At 38.5% G+C, this 20,854-nt stretch overlaps 1 protein-coding gene across 8 annotated transcripts in view; it reads left to right on the forward strand.

Moving 5' to 3' along the window:
• Positions 1-20,057, forward strand: part of ap3b2 (adaptor related protein complex 3 subunit beta 2) — a 50,586-nt gene extending 30,529 nt beyond the window's left edge. For 5 of the 8 annotated variants that reach the window (XM_078256663.1, XM_078256664.1, XM_078256660.1 and 2 more), the window contains exons 18-27: positions 4,961-5,075; positions 6,922-7,099; positions 7,345-7,510; positions 7,655-7,742; positions 8,032-8,141; positions 9,087-9,315; positions 9,984-10,068; positions 10,776-10,873; positions 15,453-15,591; positions 16,563-20,057. In XM_078256663.1, the coding sequence (XP_078112789.1) occupies positions 4,961-5,075; positions 6,922-7,099; positions 7,345-7,510; positions 7,655-7,742; positions 8,032-8,141; positions 9,087-9,315; positions 9,984-10,068; positions 10,776-10,873; positions 15,453-15,591; positions 16,563-16,749 (1,395 nt within the window). In that variant the 3' untranslated portion in view covers positions 16,750-20,057. The remainder of the gene's footprint in view (positions 1-4,960; positions 5,076-6,921; positions 7,100-7,344; positions 7,511-7,654; positions 7,743-8,031; positions 8,142-9,086; positions 9,316-9,983; positions 10,069-10,775; positions 10,874-15,452; positions 15,592-16,562) is intronic. The other 3 variants (XM_078256666.1, XM_078256667.1, XM_078256662.1) reach the window with 1 other exon arrangement.
• Positions 20,058-20,854: the final 797 nt, after the last annotated feature.

The following is a 20,854-nucleotide window of genomic DNA, read 5'->3' on the forward strand; positions in this document are numbered from 1 at the left end:
GCACTTGCTTCTGTTCGGCAGCAGCTCACTCGCCCCATCCAGGTGATTCTTCACCGATGTTTGAGCCAATAGCACATGCGATACAGAAGGGAACAGATTTGGGAGCTACAGCCTAAGTTTTCCCTACAAATCAGTATCAACAGCAGTAAACCACCTCTCCTGTAGTCTGTGCTAGAGTTTGACCTAAGGAGGGCTGGCACCTACAATTATACCAATATATCTGTACAGGTGCAGCTAATAGTTGATAATATGCATCAATTTATTTACTTATTACTTCCCAAATTTTCTTCAGGACTATAGCTAAATAAAGTAATTTGATCTGAGTCTTTTGTAGAACATCGTCCCAACTCACCAAAGTCCCTCCTCTTCTTCTCCATCCCATTCACTCCATGTGCCATCGGTTCATAACCAACAATGTGATCTAAATGAAGACATAAATCAAAACTTGAGTGTGTCACTTCTTTGTCAAAAGACTCAGTTTCAGGAGTGACCTCAGGGCTTGATTGTGCTGTCATATTTGTTAATTACTGTGATTATAGCATAGTTTTTGTTTTTACTCATAGCGCAATGTTCCATACCCGGTGTTAACGTCATCATTTCATTGTGAGTCAGATTTCAGGATGAGGCCACAGGTGCACTGAGTTATATTTTGACTGGTGGTGTACAAGAGACCATACAGGGAGCTTAGTTTGTTTTGAGATAAACAAGTTATATTGAGTTACATTATTGTTGACCGTTTCCAAAACATTTAATTCACTTCTAATTTGATTTCTGGCCCTCAGGCAAATATAATGTTTCTTGTAAAAGTTAAAACTCGAGTTTGAGATGAACTTGAGATATTTAATCCATCACAGTAAACAATTTCTTGCTTTTATGTTGTTATCAGAGTGACTTTACATCATGTGATGATGCAGCTGTGAGCAGTCTGTTTTGAGAACTCAAAGAAGCTCTGACATCTGATTGATTTTCTGACAGCAGACCTCATTACTGCAACCGGGTTAGCAATGCCATACCCCAGTTTTTCCTCCCTTAATGTGGTCTGGCAGGGATCAAATCACATTAGCTTCCGATGTCAATGGATTCTTTTCACCGTTTGCAGTTTTCAAACTGGAAAAAAACATGGCATCTGTTCATTAAAAATCCTCTAAATTACCAACCTAAATTAAAATGATTTTAGGTCATTGCAAAACCATGTCACATTTAATTTAATTTAATTTAATGGTAGCATTTAGTTTCAATTTAGATATTGGATCCCGGCGTTAGGGGGGGTTATAATTTATGTCTTTGCTGATTGGTCTTGTATGTATCGCCTCAGGATCTATCGATTCACAGCGGGTGTTGCAGAATGCAGAAAACCAATTCGGTATGCAAGAATTGGCCCAAAGCGAGACATTGAAACCCATTTTAACCTCAGTACATGGATTAGTTTAGCTAATTTGGAAAAGTACAGATTAAGATTTGGTAAAATATTGCACATTTAAACATGATGGGTGGTGTTGATGAAGGGATACTTGAACTCGTCTGATAGGGCTGTGGGATCTCAAGCACGTCTCAAATGTCTGCCAGTTGTTATTCAAAGTGTTTTGAAATAAATGATGACTTGGAGGATAGGTAATCAGTCTAAAAACCTAAAAAATATGCTTTAAAAAAAAAAAAAGGTCAGCAATGATGTATAATATAGAAAAACCTCGCTGCATCGTTATCAAACTGAGTGTATTACATCCACTGCTCTCCCTCTGCACATTATGCATCTCCACAGACAGAGGAAGTCATAGCCACCGGCGAGGGGCGAATCAGCTTGCTAGGAGAATGGAAAGAGGTGCCCCCCCCCCCTCCTCCCCCCTCAGTTTGGGAGTGCGGTGGTGTTTGTTTTGATGACTGCTTTTTCTCTTTCCTCTTATAGTCTCTCTCTGGTTGTCGTAATGTAGTAACTGAGGATGATCAAGTTGACAAGATTAATACGATCTTACCCCTCAGTGCTGAATCCCTGAATCAGTGCAGATTCATATTTAGAGAGACAGCTGTCTTTGTCCCAAGTGGAAAGAGATTAACTAGAAGATACACAAATACTAATTTAGCCTCTTGCATGTTAAAGAAATTGAAGTTGTAGAATAAGAGTGGATGACGAAGGAAGCCAGTGCAAGCAGTCGAAAGGATTAGAAAACTGAGCTTAACAACAGTTGACAGTCTCAACTCAAGGTCCACTTACTTACCTGTCTTGGAGCTTTCAATCATATCCCATGGTCTTCATCAGCAGATAAAAGTTGCTCAGTTGTCAAGGCACTGTAGATACAAACCTATATTAATTTAGGACTTATCTTCCATGTTGGCTTAAAATTTGACACTTGAAAACTGCAGTTGACATAACAATCTCCACTCAAGGTCCACTTATTTACACTTACTTTTAAGCCAACAAGGACAACAAGTTCAGAATAAGAGAATAATGTTTTAACCTCTACAGTTTCATGACAACAGGAAATCTCATCTGTTGACGGTAAAGATGAATGAGAGGTAAAATGTAAAGCGTGTTGGATAAAAGCGTTATAATAATAATATATATAAACTTAGCACAAAAAGTAAGGAAATTTGTGTTTGGTAGATTATTTCTCTGTGGTAACAATGCTTTTTGGCAATAAATCTTATACCGTTGGAAAGCCTGTTTAGTTCACTTTCAAATCTTGCCAAATCTTCTCTGCCAATGCCAAACAGCTTATTCTGCCATTGACTCGTTTGGTGTTTGGTGGATTGGATGATTGAAGTTTGAAGGAAGACATATTGGCAATTGAACAATTTATTCATTTCACAAACAGGATCCTCAGTAGCGTGTGGAAGAACCATACACAGCCATAACAGCCTGGTACCTCCTCCTCATGCTGGTCACCAGCCTGGTCACACACTGCTGTGGGATGGCATCCCATTCTTCAACCAGCATTTGTCGCAAGTCAGCCAACGTGGTTGTGTTGGTCACTCTGGCACGAACAGCACGCCCAAGCTGATACCTCAAGTGTTCAATGGGGTTGAGGTCAGGACTGCTGGCAGGCCATTCCATCCTCTCCACTCCCACATTCTGGAGGTAGTCTCTGATGAACCCCGCCCCGTGGGGGCGAGCGTTGTCATCTTGGAGGATAGAGTTCGGTCTCAGACTGTGGAGATATGGGATTGCCACTGGCTGCAGAATCTCATCTCTATATCTCTCTGCATTGAGATTGCCTCCAATGATGACAAGCCTCGTTTTTCCAGTGAGGGAGATGCCGCCCCACACCATCACACTGCCTCCACCAAAAGGTGTTACTCTATCGGTGCAGCAATCAGCATAGCGTTCTCCGTGTCTTCACCACACTTTGATCCTACGATCCAACTGCCGTAGGCAGAATCATCCAGAATAAGCTGTTTGGCATTGGCAGAGAAGATTTGGCAAATTTTTCATGGGCACAACCCACGTACTCAGCGCTGCCAAATGGGGCACCATTTGAAAGGGAACTAAACAGGCTTTCCAACGGTATAAGATTTATTGCCAAAAAGCATTGTTACCACAGAGAAATAATCTACCAAACACAAATTTCCTTACTTTTTGTGCTAAATTTAGTAAATGCACCAATTTAGTATAATGTGATATAGTCGAACTCCCCAGAACAAACGAGTAAATAGACCTTGAGTGGAGATTTTTTTTGCCATCTGGTTAGTTAGGGGATCACTGACTTCACTGTTTCCTCTTCTGCACCTAATTGGTCTCACGTGAAATTTGTGACAGTTTGTGAAAGTGTCCCAAATGTTGTTGTGTGATACTGAGTGATGTGATTCCGATTTCTGCTTATCCCTCTTGTGTTCACCTTTTCATTTAGTTCATTTAAATCCATGCTAGTATAACATCATGCTTTGTCACTGATGAAGATTAAATGCATTGTCGTGTATCTGCTTGGTGTATTAGAGAGTAGTGAATTTTAATGTTGACTTTTTCTTCTTTTATTTAAGTATATATTTAAGTACATACAGTATAATTAAGTTATATTGGAGTGCATTGATTTTACCAGAAAAAGATGCCTTGATAAGTTTTTAGCTACCTAGATGTTGTGCTAAATACTGTGATTGAATTTGGGGGTTATTTTTTTGTCTCTGATATCAGAAACTGTTCTCACACGTCTTCTTTTTTAGACCCAGAAACATTCCAGTGCCTGTTTCTCTTGCTTTCCTGACTTTTTTCAAAAAAAATTCTCCTTCCTTGTCTCACCTGCATCCCAATCTTTTTTCTTTTCCACATCTGCCAGGTTTTTACGCTGCTTGAAAGAGTCACAACATTAACGAGTGTGAGTCAGTTAGCGGCAGAAAGCCCACCTCCTTGAGCCTCAACACATAGCGGCAAAACCCAAGTGCTTTTTGACCCACCCCCCGCCTAATGTAGTTGCTGTTCTGTGTCTAGCCAAAGCTACCTGAAACAAAGCACCGTCTTCCTCGGTGTCTCTACCATTAAAGAAGTGATTCTTTATGCAAGGCGGTCCTCTGACACATGGAGATGCATTAGCAGCCCTGTGGGTTTTTAAATGAGGTTTGGAGATGTCCACACTCATTAGCTGATGGCTCTAGTTAATGAGTTTGGTCACAGAAAGAGCAAGACAGATCTGCCTCAGTTTTCTTTTGTAAAGTGTGGGAGGACTCCTCAAAGACATCACTTCTCTTAATGGAACAGCTCCCTGTATTAAAAGAAAGCCATTTCTGCAACTGGTCATGAAGGCATCACCTGGTGCTAACGTCTATCTGTGCAACTGAATGTACTGAATTTGTTCTCTTGCTGTCAGATCTAAAAGCAGATCTGATGGCTGGCTTTGTTTGGCTGCATCACGCCCAGGCCGAGGCATTCATGGCCATGCTACTGTAATCTGCCCACGTCTCTGCTTCCGTCTGACGGATTTGCCACCAGGGCAGAGCTGACGGCTAACTGTTTGAAATCTGCTTCCTCTGCCAGGTGCCTGAATGGACCAAATGCAGCAGCCGAGAGAAGAGGAAGGAGAAGAAAGTGGAGAAGCCGTTCTACTCTGACTCAGAGGGCGAGTCTGGACCGACGGAGTCAGCTGATAGTGGTAACTTTAGGGGGCTGTGTCGATGACATCACATCCTTTAGTCAAATGAGTCCATTACAGATGTTTGTGTGCTGTTGTGTGTGTGAGCATGAGAGTTTTTCTCAAAGCCAGCATGAATGGGGCTGCTTTAGGGAGACACAACCGCCATTATTCAAAGTTGTTCTTATTGTCAACAAATCCCATAAAAAGACTCACAGCCCCAAACTCATTAGGTCCTACTAAAATTCAAATATTTTAATTGAGCGAAAAGAATATTATACATACTGTACAGTTGTTGTGTCAATGCTAATTTCCACTTAAATTAAATAATTATAAATGTATATTCATTTACAGTACATTCACAGATATAAAGCTGTAAGATGTAAGATTGTATTTTGAGTTATAAACAGTATCAAAAATAAGCAAAAACAGAGAAAGGAAACTTTCAAAATAAGTATATAGTATATCCTAAGTATATAGTTTCCTTTTTTAAATGTTCAGGTAATGTTTTAAATTAGCTGGACACTATTGTCTTTAGCAAATGTTACTCAAACAGGAGTCTTAGCTGTATATTAATTCACATTTAGTGCTCTAAAAACATCTCATTAATTGTTACTTTTTGGTGTTTTAATGGGATTTGTTGGCAATAAGAAAGAAATATAGATCATTATCAGCCTTATCATGTAATGGACACACTAATAATTTTCAGTTGACAATGGAATTAAAGAAATTAGAGATAAAAATAAAAACAAAAGTTGTCCAGTTACAAAAACCTTCTTTGCTGACTTAAGATGTCAATACAAGCCGTCAATAATTCGCCGCAAATTATTAATACCAAAATCCTAATAGGGCTATATGTAATATTTTAGTACAGGTGTAGTACAAAATTGTCTGTATAATCTCTCTCTCTCTTTAATCATTTTTGTTATGTGTGCCTCAGGTATACACCTCAAGAGACAGAAAACCTGGTAATGTCAGTGGTGCTGCTTCATTTTTTTTAATTCTAACTTGCCCCTAGAAAATAAAAATGTACAATACAAGATGTAATAAAAAATATCTTCTTTACTGGTTATTAAAGGTCCAGTGTGTAACGTGTTTAGTTGTTCATTATCAAAATCGGTGTTGCCCGTTCACAAACTTGTCCTTTTTCATGAATATTTACCTCCACCATCAATTCCAAGTATTCCTATTGGCTTGAAATTTTACATTTGCATTTGCATGAACAGGGGTAGACGCTCCATATTCATGCGCCATCTTGAAATATGTTAGCCGGTAAGGGACATACAGGACATACTGATCCGCCTTTCACGTTTTCAATGTTACGTGATAAACACACAGGTGCTGCTAATGGGTATCGTAGCTTCCCGGCCCCGTCAAGTTTGAAGAAGGAAACATGGAGGACCACACGTATTCAAAATCCAAATTTCAGGAACAGGAGTCTTCTTCTTCGCCCAGAAAAAGAAAAAGGATATTGAAAAGAGCAAGAGACCGGCATCATCAGAAAAAAGCGTGAAGGCTACCGTAGCTGTAATACGTACTTTGAACTGCGTGGCGTGAGAGAGTTGATGGCGATATATGATCTCAACGCTAGATGGGAGAAATTCCTACACATTGGACCTTTAAGGAATAACTGGAACAAATAAAGATTTCACAGATCAACAAGATACTCCGGATTTGACCATAACACTTTCTTTTGAATGAGGAATTGTTTAAAACTTGAAAAAAATCACTTGGTCTCTTGGTATATATATATATATGTCACTGGATATGGTGTGTACTATAAGCAGGTAGACTTTCATATCCCTGTTTTCTGTGTAAACATAACTGACCTACTCACCCTCTGACTCCGACCCTTCCCCGCCTTCAGAGTCGGACTCTGCCAGCGGCTCGGAGAGTGGCAGCGGCATCGAGGAGAGCGGGTCGGGATCAGAAAGCGAAGAAAGCGAGGAAGGCTCTGAATCTGAGGAAGAGGAGGAGGAAGAGAAGGAAAAGGACAAGAAGAAGAAAAAGAAAGAATTAAAGAAGCCAGTGCAAGAAAGCGAAAGGTAGCACATGCTTTTAGTAGAAAATGTTTGATATTACATTTTGTGTGCAGGTACATCAAATACATCCTTAAGTCCTGAGACATATATAATTACTTTTTTTACTTTGTGGTTAACGGTGGTCCCTTTGATTTCTTCTCGTAAGCCTATTTCACAGATCCAGTTTAGTTTGATAGGTAGTTCTATTATACAGTAGAATCTGTCCCATCCCTTATAATAAACTTTCTGAACTTTTCTTTCTTTTCCAGCGAGCAGAGCAGTGAAGAAGAAGAGAGGAAGCACGAGAGGAAGAGTAAACAACGTAAGAGTGAGTCAGAGTCTGAATCGGACGAGGAGGAGGAGAGCGAGTCTGAAAGCAGCCAATCGGAGTCTGAAGACTCAGAGTCTGAAGCAGAAGTCAAAAAGAAAAAAAAGGTATTAACACATTTTAAACACAGGTGAAATTTGGACCCTATCAACATCTAAATAACACTCATTGACTTATGGACCAAACATTGGTGTATTTAGACTTCACACAGTAACATGAAAATCTGCATGTATTTATTCATCTCCTTCCAGGCAGCTGAATCCAAACCTCCTTCTAAGCCTGTCAAGAAAGACAACAAGAAAGAGAAGAAAGAAATGTCTCTGCTGGACCTTGATGATTGTAAGTTGTTTTTTTTAAACCTTTTTTTTTTTTAACTTTCTGCTGTGAAAGAGAATACAAAAGTAATGGCGCTCACTTCAATGAGGCACAGTCAATGGACAAGGTTGTTGCAAACCATGCGATTGCTATTTAAAATCATAGTAACAGTTTGGTGCACTTTACTATGCTGACTCAAAACAAAAAAACGTGTTCCCACAAGAGATAGTATAACAAATAAATGAATACAGTCAGGTCTAAATTTAGGGACATCCTTGTTGAATGCGTCTCGCGCTCTTGTTTCTATTCCCAGTCGAACCTGCGCCCTCTCCTCAAGCCACACCGGTCAACAGCTTCCTGTCCAACAGCCTCGCAACCGACCTGGAGGGATTATCTTTGTCTGACGCTGTTCTCTCTCCGGCAGTAAGTACTTCACGTGTCTCTGTATCTTCCTGGTTAGTGACTTCACTCTAATAGACAAAATGATAGAAAGGATCGTAGAAGATACCTGGTAGTTCAGACATTTATAGTCTCTCCATACAGCTGCTACACAGCTGCCTCATACTATATTAGCATTTAGTTGTATGCTTGTTGGTGAATATTAAATGTTTTTAATATACAGATTTGTTTAATATATGTTTTTTTAACATGAGCAGTTTCACAATGGCAAACCACAAGACAGACAAACCAAGCAGCAAACAGACAAGCAGTGCCGAGCGGAAAACATAACGTCATTGAAGGATTAAGACTTTTGCTTTGTCCAAATTGTACCCCTTAACTCTTACCCATCATTTCCAAGTCCCTCTAGTGGCGACTAGTGGTAAATAACTCAGCTATCGAACTGAATTATTAGAAGCTGACAGCAGATCAGAGACCAGGTCCAGCAACAAGATTGTGGAGAGAACAGCTGTACGAAAAAAATAAGTTTCATACTTTAGTGCCCATAACATATAAACCATTGTATTAGTCAGTGGCACACATGAATGATATCTTTAAATGGCTTTTAAATACATTTTTGACCGCTCAGTGATGATTTAAAGAGTTGTTTTGAAATTGTGTTATACCCAAAGAAAATGTCTTTATAGTTTTACAGCCATTGTTTATAATGTTTTGTATTTCTAAAGGTCTGAGAGCATCACACAGCCTGTATTTTCCACTTTGGCCACCTTACCGCACCAACAGCAAAGTCAATGAAAATATATTATACTTCCTAACAGAGCTGTGTACCATGTATCAATGTACCAATAGGTGCCACTCTGTGAATATCTAATGAGGATATTTCCTTCAGAAATAGTGACTAATGTACAAATGTAGCTCACATGCTAACTAATGTATCGACCCTTTCTTCATCTCCTCCTCTGCCTCCAGACCATCTCTCCCTCCAGTGCACTGAAGAGCTACGAGATGCTGCACCGGATCACTGGCGAGGGTCTGTCGGTGGAGTACTGCTTCAGCCGACAGCCGTTCAGCCCCGATGCCAACATGGTGGCGGTGCAGATGCAGTTCACCAACAACGCCACCTCCGACACCAAGAACCTGCACATGGAGGACGTGAAGCTCCAGTCAGGGATGAGGGTCAAAGAGTTTCCTGAGATCGGTGAGTGACGGGCTGGGAGGATCGGACGGATACTGAACTTTTTATTGCCAAGTGATCCAAATCAGACACTAGTATTTATTTTGCAGTTATTAAAAAAACAGTCATAGGAGTAGGCTCGGAAGCTGCAGTGTTACTTATACCTCGCAAAGAAAAGTGTTAGATGAAATAATGAATATTCCCATGATGTTCTGTTATTAGACCATTACCAGTAATGGGAATTAAAATAAAATGTTAATGGCGGTGCTACTAAAGGCTAAGGATTGTCAAAAATACAAAGACTTATTTTCTATACTTTTTGTGTACAATTTGGGCCTGTTTATGGTGCTATACGACAGGCCAGGGTGTCACAAAGACCATTAAGAGCAGAACAAAACAGGAAATAATATAAAATACAGGTAAAAGAAGACACAACGGAATAGAAGCAAACCATATGAATGCAAATGGAATTTTATATAAACAAGATTGGATGGATTTACTGTATATGGTAATGGTGTACGTTTCAATCCATTTGTTTTTTAGTATGCATACTGACTTTTTGGAGTGCAGCACACAGTCTGCAGTGGAGCACACATGTTTAGTCTCAGATCAAAGTTGCTGAGTGAAGGTTTATGTGGTTTTATTCGTGCATGTGTCAACACTGTTGCCCTTTTGTTCTTGTGCGTTGACAGAGCTGCTGCCAGCGGGTGAGATGGTCACAGCTGTAATGGGCATCGATTTCTGTGACTCAACACAAGCGGCGAACTTCCAGCTGTGGTGAGATGGATTCTGTGTTTTATTGTGCAGAACTTGACTTTTCAAAACACTTCCTGTGTTTTAATAACCTGCGCTCTTCTCATAGTGCTGTGTGAAAACATAACTGATTGTGCTGAGTTTGGAAACTGTTGAAATTGTTAGTTTTGCAAGTGAAATGTTTTAAACTCACAATTGTGATATTTCCAACCACGATTTGTGAACAGCACTGAGGAAACAAATAAAACAATAATAAGCAGTGAGGTTTAGATCAGGGGTCTTCAACGTTTTTTAAGCCAAGGACCCCTTAACAGAAAGAGAGATGGAGCAGGGACCCCCTACTACATATATTGTATAAAATGAAGTTGCATAATAAACTGGGCCTACAATAATGTGTAGGGCGGCCTAAAGCCTTTATACATACAGTACATGTTTTGCATAAAATACTAAGCTATTAAAATAGCCTCATAATTGTTGGCATGATTTTATAAATCATGTTTTAATGTTAAACATACATGTGGCACAGTGAATCCTTAGGATGAATTGTATCCGTGGATGGCCTTAGTGACTACCTTACCAATAGGCCAGTAAGCAGTGGGGATTTATAGTTGCTAATAATTTGGAGGCCCCCCCTGCATTGACTCTGAGGACCCCGTAGAGGTCCCCGGACCCCCTGTCCTTTTCGAAAAATAATAATGCCTAAAAACTGCCGTTTCTTTCATGTCTCTCAGCACTCACACCAGGAAATTCTTCGTGTCGATTCAGCCGCCGGTCGGGGAGCTGATGAGGCCCGTCTTCCTAACAGAGAATGAGTTTAAAAAGGAGCAAGGTGAGTGATAAAAGGAAATGAAATGACTCTATTAAGGAATATAGAATATAAAAACACTGTGACTTTTACTACCATCCCATTAAAACAAGTCTATACAAGAGGGAAAGGGGAGTTAGCTACTCCTGTGTGTAGGTGGATACACAAGTGATTTCTCATATTTCCTTTCTTACTACTTGTCTCTATCTATTTTGTTATTTCAGCAACTTTATTTTCATTTATACTGTATTTCCAAGCATAAAGAGTGGGTTGAAATGGGCTATATCTTATAGGAACATACTGTATATGTAGTCCATTTTGACCAGTATTGATCATTTTGATCATATTAATCTATATGATACTGGTCAATTTTACACAGTTTATTTCACTAACAATCGCAGTCTAGTTGTCCTGTGGAAGGTTGGTCAGCTATTATGTCTTTCACAATCTCTTCACACAGATTATTATTCTGAGATCGTTTTGTGGGGATATATTTGCTGTAAATATATGTTCTTGATAAACAGGCATCGGTGTGTCATTTGTTTGAGTAAATCAGACCTTTGTCAAGTTCAAATAGTCGCTCCAGAAAGAGAAGAAAACCTGCTGCACCTTTGTTGATCAAAGGCAGTCTGACATTCAGTAACTACATACAAACTTGGCCCATTGATAACATGACTGTTATGAGGTCAAATGAAGGTGGACACATCTCTAAAACTGTGCTACATAAAATGTGCATTAGAGAATAAAATCAATCACCTTTTCTTATCATTAGCATTTATTTTAATATTTGTGTCCCTTTAATATCAGCTGTAAATACATTTTAGTATAAGTAATTATACTGTAAGTATGCAGTTTAGTAAGTGCAAAAGTTTCATCACTGAAAAACATGCATTGTATTACTAAACAGGTGACATCACTCATACAGTTTATTTTTGTAGTGTGTATTTTTTTATCAATGTCCCGTAATAGACCGTTACAGTACATAAATAATCACAGAATTGCATGATGTGTCTTTATTTCAATGGGCAGCCTTTCAAACTAACGCTCTGTCTCAATACCCACACTTACAGTATTCGTGAGTAGTCAAGTGCCTCCTTGTGTGAGATATTTCTGGTAATCAGGTCCTGTTGAGAGTTATCATGGTTCACTGGAACACACTTCATTAACGATAATGAGACTCAGTCGAGCACAGACCTTTATTTTTATTTATTCTTTATTTTCACATAATGAACAAACATATAGGATGAAACATACAGTATTACAGTTACATTCAGATGAAAAGTGTGTGACAGTTTTCTATCTGATATTGAATTAACATATTTTTCAGAAATAATAAGGTTTGATATTTATTCATGTTGACAGAACTACAATTTTATTCTTGTCATCTGTCACCATCTAAAGCTCTTCTTCTTTATCATATCTGAGAGATTAATGACAACATATTAAGTGTCAACAATCTCTTTTCACTGTTTATAATGTTTAGACACAAATAACAATATTAAGGGAGAATCCTACTTCATGTCCGGTTTTTATTTGGTAGCTTATCGCGCACTACCGCCAACAACTGGACTGATGTTCCTTAAGGGTGGGTGAAGTGTACTTGTGTGTTGGTATATTTCCGGAGTGGGACACACTTGTCTACCGCTGAAGTGCTAAGGACTCAGCATGTGGGTATTGGGACAGATCCTAAGTGTTAACTGGCCACTTATAAACCAACCAGGTTTTTCAAATACAATCTGAGCAAAGTGTTTATAAGAGCAGCTACAGACAAAAGTTACCAGCATGTGTCTGTTGTTTGGTGTTCATTTCACATCCTGACTAACACTGAGCCAGTTTTGAGCTCGAACAAACCCGTAGTGACTCTTTAAACATGTGTCATATCCACGGTTCCTCCCTCTTTGTACTGTCCCCAATAGAGAAGCTATTACTAGGTAAGTTGATAGATTTGTTTTTCCCAGCCACCTGTGTGCCCACCTGCCTTTTAGCCAACCTCACACAGATCCCCCTACTCCTTCTCCTCCTCCTCCCGTTCCCTCCTCTAAACGCCTCTGGCTGACTTACCCCCCACCCCCCTCTCCTGCCTTGGTAATCAACACTTAACTGCATCTCCTGGTCTGTAGCTGTAGACCACATGTGTCAAACTCAAGGCCCGAGGGCAAAATCCATCCCCTTGCAAATTTTGATCGGGCCCGCATTTCGCTTTAGGTTCACAATACATTTTGGCCCACATAGTTTTTGTCCCTTTTTTCCTACGTTTTTGTTGCTTTTTTGAAGTTTTTGTCCCTTTTTTCCTACGTTTTTGTTGCTTTTTTGAAGTTTTTGACACCTTTTCCAGCATTTTTGGCGCTTTTTTCAATGCTTTAAGCATTTTTTTACGTTTTTATTAGACAATTTTGTTGCTTTTGGCGCTTTATTCTATGATGGCTAACTTCTTTTTTTTTTTCGACTTTTTGGAGACTTTGTGAGGCCCAAACTATAAGTGAGAAAGCTATATGAGACATGCAGTAATACAGTAGAAATATTTGACTTTTTCTCTTAAATAAAAGCATGTCAATAAACTTTACATGTCTGGCCCTTGATGTGATTCTCATTTTCCAGTCTGGCCCTTAGTGAAATTGAGTTTGACACCCCTGCAGTAGACAGACTCACCTGTACTAACCTGCATCATATTTAAGGCCGCTCACACTCTGCTACACCAGGAATGACGGGAAATGCTCATCCACTGATCCCGATTCACTTTTTAAGCACTGTGTGAAGAAAAAATAACAACATCAGGCTCGTTCATATTTCTGTTACCTGAGCTTTCAAGCTTCTGAAGTGCTGCAATGTCACAATGTTCATACCTTGTAAGCACAGATTGTTTTTGTGACTTGCAGGTTGAAAGACATCTTGACGTCTGAAACCAGACTATATTTGGTTGAAGAGTAAGAGCTTATTTTAGACGTCTTGGCTTCAATGACTAGATTTCAACGTGCAACTAACAATTATTTTCATTAGCGATTAATCTGCTGACTATTGTTTTTATTAAGTGATTGTTTGTTTAGTCCAGTGTATTCCAGCCTTTTTGGCTCAGGAACTAAGTTTTGTCTACGGGGGGGTCGCAGTAGTTCAGTAAGTAGGGAGTTGGGAGTTGGGTTCAAGTCCCCATACGGACCAAAGTATTACTCCAGTAGCTGGAGAGGTGACTAAAGTAATACTTTGCTACTGGAGAGGTGACTAAAGCCAGTTCACCTCCTGGGCCAGTTCACCTCCTGGGCACTGCCAAGGTGCTCTTGAGCAAGGCACTGAGCCCCCAACTGCTCGGGGAACCTTTCCATAGGCAGCCCCCTCACTCTGACATCTCTCCATTAGCGTTATGTGTGTAATAACAACAGAGTGAAAACACTGTAATTTTCCCTTGTGGGATTAATACATTATTAATTATTATTAGTAACCACTTGTCACAGGTTGCATACTTTCTTTCCCTTTGAAGTTTTTTGGGGGAATTTTTCCTTACAGATAATGAAGCCCCTTGATGCAAATATGTCATTTGTGATTTTGGGCTACATACATAAAATTGATTTAACTTGAAATATATCTTTCTCAACCAAAGATTCAAAGTGTTTTATTTGAATACTTTTTAAAGTATGTAAAATATATAGTAATTCACAAGCAAAGAGCCTAAATTTAAGTCAGGAAAAAAACTAACTATTTATCTTGTGGAGGGTCCTGACCAACAGGTTAGGAACCACTGGTTTATTCTATTGTAATGTAAAAAATTGTTATAATTCCCCATCACAACCAATACCAATAATCCAAAAAGATATTAAAGTTTGTTTTAAATTACGTAAAGCAATCAAAAAAATAAAATAAAATACTTTCAATGAAGAAGCTGTAACCAGCAAATGTCTGGCATGTTTGGTTGATAAATTACTTAAACAAGTGATTTATGTTGTGGATTATATTTTCTGTCAGGAGACTAATTGTTCCAGCAGTAGTTAGGACTTGCTTCACACTGAAATGTAGTATATATAGTCATTCAAACGCTGTTGAAACAACAATTACTCCATATGTACTCAAGACATGTCAACCAAATGTATCCAGGCTTTTTAACTGGACGTCTTGATGTATTTTGACCTGCTAATAAGAGTGTTAGTTCTTCAAGGGAAAACTGCTTTGGTGCAAAATGTCTTACTTTCAGACTACATTGAAAACTCATGAACAAAATTGCCTCTTTATTGCTTTGAATTCACCAAGAGCACTGTCTCTCTCCTCTACTGTGTTCAGTGGGAAGCATCAGTGCATTCCAAGTTTCATTTTGTAATCATGATGTATTGAGTCTTACGTCACATCACTGTAGTGTTAGCCTTATATACAGTATCTGTATATAATACTGTATGTCTGTAGCTGGCAGATATCCTAAAAAAACGTATTTATTATTTGACTTTCTATAAAACAACACTGTATTGAGTCCTACACTGATACTGTACAAGCAACACCCTGTTATGTATCGCTGTATCATTAATGACTGCTTTGCATTTTATGCTACTGGAAGAAAGAAAATAAGCAGCAGCTACAACTTTAGAGCTTTCCCAGTTTGACCAGTGCTCTGCTCACTCTACAGGTCAGCTGATGGGTATGAACGAGATCACGGAGAAGATAACCTTGGACGTGAAGTGCCGGAACGAACACTCCATCGTCCAGAGGGTGATCACCGCCGCCAACCTCAGCAGAGTCCCCTGTGGCTCAGATAAAGAGTGCAGGTGAGAAGATTAGAACAAATATCAGCAGGAGCAGCCTCCAAATATCTAGGAAGTGTACTGTATGCTGTCTGTGAGAAAAGGATGCACCATCCCTTCAAGTTTATATTCACACATTTCAGCTTCAAATTTCAGTCAGCAAAAGCTTGTATGTGTGTATGTGTATATATGTGTTTTAATCGCTGAATTGTTAATATGCCCACCTTTGTGGTGGAGTAGCATAAAACACAAATACAAACTGGTACACTGTCAGTGGTTGGAGCAGATTTCAGCTTTAAATGAAAAGAAAAGTGGAAGAAGTACTCAAGTCTTCTACTTCAGTAAAAGTAGCAATACCACAATGTAGAAATACTCAGTCCAGCATTTCAATTTTACTTGAGTAAAAGTACAAAAGTTTTGGCATCAAAATATACTTAAAATACTAAAAGGTCTCATTATGCAGAATGGCTAATTTCAGAATTATATATATTATATTATTGGATTATAATTAGTGATTCATTAATGTTTGCATCACTTTAATGTTGCAGCTGGTAAAGGTCATTTTAATCACTTTACATACTGCTGGGTAGCTCGTCCATTTGCCCCAGGGATCAATAAAGCTTACTTTTACTAATAATAATCGTAATTTATTTGTTGATTATATGTTGTTTTATTAATCAGAATCTGCAAAGTAACTAAAGTTATTAAATAAATGAAGTGAAGTAAAAAGGACAGTATTTCCCTCTAAACTGTAGTGGATTATACATATAAAGTAGCAGTAAATGGAAACACTCGAGTAGTTCAGAATTGTACATACTTAGTTACTTCGCACCACTGGCCATTTAGGAAAGCATATTTCTTTACCGCATCATGTGTAGCTGTTTAAAAGAGTTCATTATTGTGTATATTTGTTGATGAACCAGCTGATTGACACTCATTCCTTCTTTATTCTGTGGCTTCATCTTTAATTCTGATCTTTGCTGCTTTGACCTCAGTCCTCCTGTTCCTCCTCCTGATCATCCTGTCCACAGGTTCGCTGGCAGGACGGTGACCAGCAGCAGCCTGGTGTTGGTCACCGTGGCGACCAAAGAGGAAGGAGCCGCCAAGCTGACGATCAACTGTGAGAAAATGGTGATCGGCACGATGCTGGTGAAGGACATCCTCCTGGCCCTTACGCAGTGACGCGTGACGTTTAGCCCTCTGCCCCCTCACCCCAACACACCTCTCTCATATCATCCATCACACCTGTAGCATCTCCTCCGCTCTCCTCTTAGCAGCGGCAGCGAGGAAGTTTCCAGAACGTTTAACCCCAGCTTGTTTGTTTTTTCGAAGAGCCCTCTACTGTTATAAATTACTCCTATATTCACTGAATGCCACAGCTGTACATGACATTTACGACAATCCCTCTCTCCGTCTTAAAGTTTCTTACATGTCATTATTTTAAAATACGTATTTTGCAATGTGTTTTACTTCCTTACAGAGCCAATTGGATGTATTGGACTCCCAATTTCTGAGACAACTCAAAAGAGAAAGTATTTGTGCATCTTTTAAACCTTAAATCGACTTAAAATGAAAAGTAGCTCCCATCTAGTTACATCGGAGTGTGAAATAATTGTGCAGAATTTGCTCACTGGATTAACAGGACATTAGGTGAGCTTAAAGGTTTCAAGCATGACAAAACACAAGGTCCACTTACTTCATGTTTTCGAAGCTCTCAACCACATCTTGTGGCCTTTCTCTCAGCAGATAGTTATTCACTTGTCATTGACTGAGAACATAAGACAATGTAAACAGATAATTAAAAATGCTAGAATTCATAAAACCTTTAGCACGGGAAAGTTAATATTACAGTGCAGCTACAGTGCAGTGCAAGATAAGAATGAATAGTCCCACGTGTTTTTTTAATAAAATGCAATAGCTAACAACGTTTTAAGCCTTGAAGTAAAAAACATTTGGAGAGTTTTCTGGGAGTTTGTTCCAGATAATGTGGTGCAAAACAAAAATGAATGAATGCTGTTTAGTTTGACTGTGGGATCAGTAAGATGACCTGAGACGTCTGGACAGTTTACTAGGTAGCAGCAGATCAGAGATGTACACTGGAAACAATGGGCTCTAAACTGGTCACAGTATCGACTGGGAAGCGGTCAAAGTCATCAAAGACCCACTAACCTCCAAAATACGACATCAAGTAATGATGTGATAATGTTGCAACGAAAAAGAACAAAGTTATTGAACCTTGTGTCAAAACAAAAGGTCTTTCTCTAAATCTATTCTGAGAAAATACATAAAAAAATTATCCACCCATAAAATTGAGCTTATTGTCTTTAGAAATAAGGTGCCCAAGTAGGTAATTCTTATTCTTTGACAAGTGGATGCCCAAATCTGTCACACCAATTTTAGCTTGTTAGTTATTAGCTATCAGACTAATTTAAGATGTAGATAATATAAGTAATAGATGACATACTGTAGGTTTAAAATCCCCCCCAAAACTCGTCGACACAATAAAACACAGACTCTAAGATGAAGGCTCGACAGGGACAACAACTACCTATAACTGAATCATTCCATTTTGGCACTATAAACTTTGTTAATCAATAACTCAACTGCTCCTGAGAATAAATCTTCATATCAAATTCTGCGATTTTAAGCATCTGCCTCGCTGTCATAGTGCACATGTTCATTACAATAAGTGGGGCATTTATAAAAACTGAAGATGTATAAATGTTATTGTATGTATTGCAACATATAATACAGTACTAATATACAGTAAGTAAGGTGTGGTGTGTGTGATGACACTGAATATTGACCCGCTAAACTAGCTGTTTTCAAAATGACTCAAAATGACACTTGACTTGAAATCATCATGAAGCACATAATAATCAACACTGGATGCTAAGGAAGAAATAATAGCTTTAATGACTGCCACAGTACATGCTACATAGATTTAAAAATCTTTAATCTTACATTCAATTATAGATTCATAAATGTGCATGGAAAAAAAACTACGGCATAATTGAAGATTTAGAAAATCTTCTAAATTACTGACACAAATGTACTTATTAGTCCCCAAATTCTAGGACTAACAATTATTTTAATTATTGAATAATCTGCCAATTATTGTCTTGATACATTGATTTATAATAATTAAGTAAACCAGCAAATATTTACATTTGAGAAGCTGGAACCAGAGGTTTGTAGAATTTTGGCTTGAAAAATACTAAACCAGTTATCAAAATAGCTGCTGATTAATTTTCTGTCAATCGACTAATCATTTTACCTTTACCAAATTCACGATTGAAACTTTGGCCGTAAAACAACCTGAATTTTTAAATGATTAGTTCAATGTTAGCAAATACTTGTTTCTTGCCGAGAGTTGGATGAAGAAGATCGATGACGCCACACTCATGTTTGTACCGTTAGCTTCACGTCAAGGCACGGTTAGCTCAGCTTAGCACAGCTAGCATTCCAGCTAGCTCTTTCCAAAAGTAGCACTATTTGTTGTTTTTACACTAAGTTTTTGTATTGATTAAACAAACAGGATATCAAGTGTCAATAATTAGTGCGCTGTAGAGGTTCTGGCAGACATTATGTTACTTTTGGACAAAACAGGCTAGCTGTTTGCTTGTTTCCCCTGTTTCCAGTCTAAGCTAACGGGATACGCTAGCTACACATTTACCATACAGACTTAAGAGTGGTAGCAATCCGACAGCAGTTTCTATGCATACACATTTAGGTTAAAACTGTAGCCTTCCCTGCTAAAACACCTACTGTAAACATAAAAACTCATAAACAAACTTTCTCTAAAACATGGTTTCCATTTGACTCTATGTAAAGGTGAGTGTTTAGTTTATGAGAATACATTGTAAGATCTATAGATTATAATTGAAATAGTGCTCATGATCATTTCAAACATTTTCAAGATGTTACCTTGATGTCGTTTGTCAGACGAGACTGTTTCCATGCCTTTTTATTATGTTTTGTTTTCAGGTTGTGTGGGTTTTCTTGTGTTATGGACCCTCGTGTCCAGAAGCTGCACGTTTCTTATCTTTAACACGTAATCTGTGAATTTATTTATTTATTGTTTCTTTGCTGTTGGAAATTGTGTTTAACCAAAGGAGTACATTGCAGTCAAACTTCAGCCCTCGTCATAGAAAACTGAGCCGTAGCAGCAGTGGACGGTTTCATTTTGGCCTTTTTTTGTACCTGTTGCATTGTTTACCATTAAACCACTCAGACCTGTAATTTTAACTGCATCACAGTCATAATGAAGAATGTAAAGAAAGTCTACTTTTAATGTAAAAATCAACTGAAAACTGCTTTCACAGAAACAGTTGGATAAAATCATTTAATTCATGGCTGGCAATATGTTTTATCTGCATCGGCTTTTAAATATCCAAAGTATGTTTTATTCATACTCAGTGTGGTTGTGACATGTGGTCCTGAAGTATTACAAGTTTATTTATTATACAAATAAAAAACACAGATACATGCTCATGTCTCCTGCATTTTCTCAAATCATACTCCCTAATTCATCCGTTCACATTGTCGGACAGTTTCCTGAATGCTTTCCTAAAAAAGGCAAAACATTTCAGGGGGCGTCCTCATTTTTTGGTGTGTTCAACAGTGGTGGAAAGTAACTACAGGTAAGTATATTTAGTCAAATATTGTACTTAAGTAAAATTTTGAGTATTTCCATTTTATGCTACTTTATACTTCTACTTCACTCCATTTCAGAGGAAAGTGTTGTACCTTTTACATCACTACAGCTGGAGTTTTAGCTCAGCTTCAGATTTTACATAAACAAAACATATAAGCTTATAAAATGCAATGTATTGCTAAACATTAAACCAGCAGTTTCTAAAATAAATAAAGCACCTCAAACTAGCTCTACTTTAACCAGCTGTAAAATCTTGCTTACACATTCACAATCTAATAATGTCATATATATTAATACTCTGTATCAGTCACGGGACATTTCACTGTGGAGTGAGTACTTTTACTCTAGATACTTAAAGTACACTTTGCTGAAATACTATTACTTAAGGAAGTTTTTGAGGGTAGGACTTTAAAGGTGCTCTAAGCGATGTTGGGTGACGGCACTTCTTGTTGACGTTCAAAGTATTTTCAAACAAAAAGAGGCTAGCTCGCCCCTCCTCCTCATCCCGTCCCCTCTTCCTCCCTTCCGTGCTTCCGCGCACTAACCCCCCAACCCCCACCCCCAAATCCTTCTTGTCGGTTATTGGCTGGAACGCTGAAAGACTTTTTGTTATGTTTGGTGGTGCAGGTT

Source organism: Sander vitreus, chromosome 8 (assembly GCF_031162955.1).
Source record: "Sander vitreus isolate 19-12246 chromosome 8, sanVit1, whole genome shotgun sequence".
Taxonomy (NCBI): Eukaryota; Metazoa; Chordata; class Actinopteri; order Perciformes; family Percidae; genus Sander; species Sander vitreus.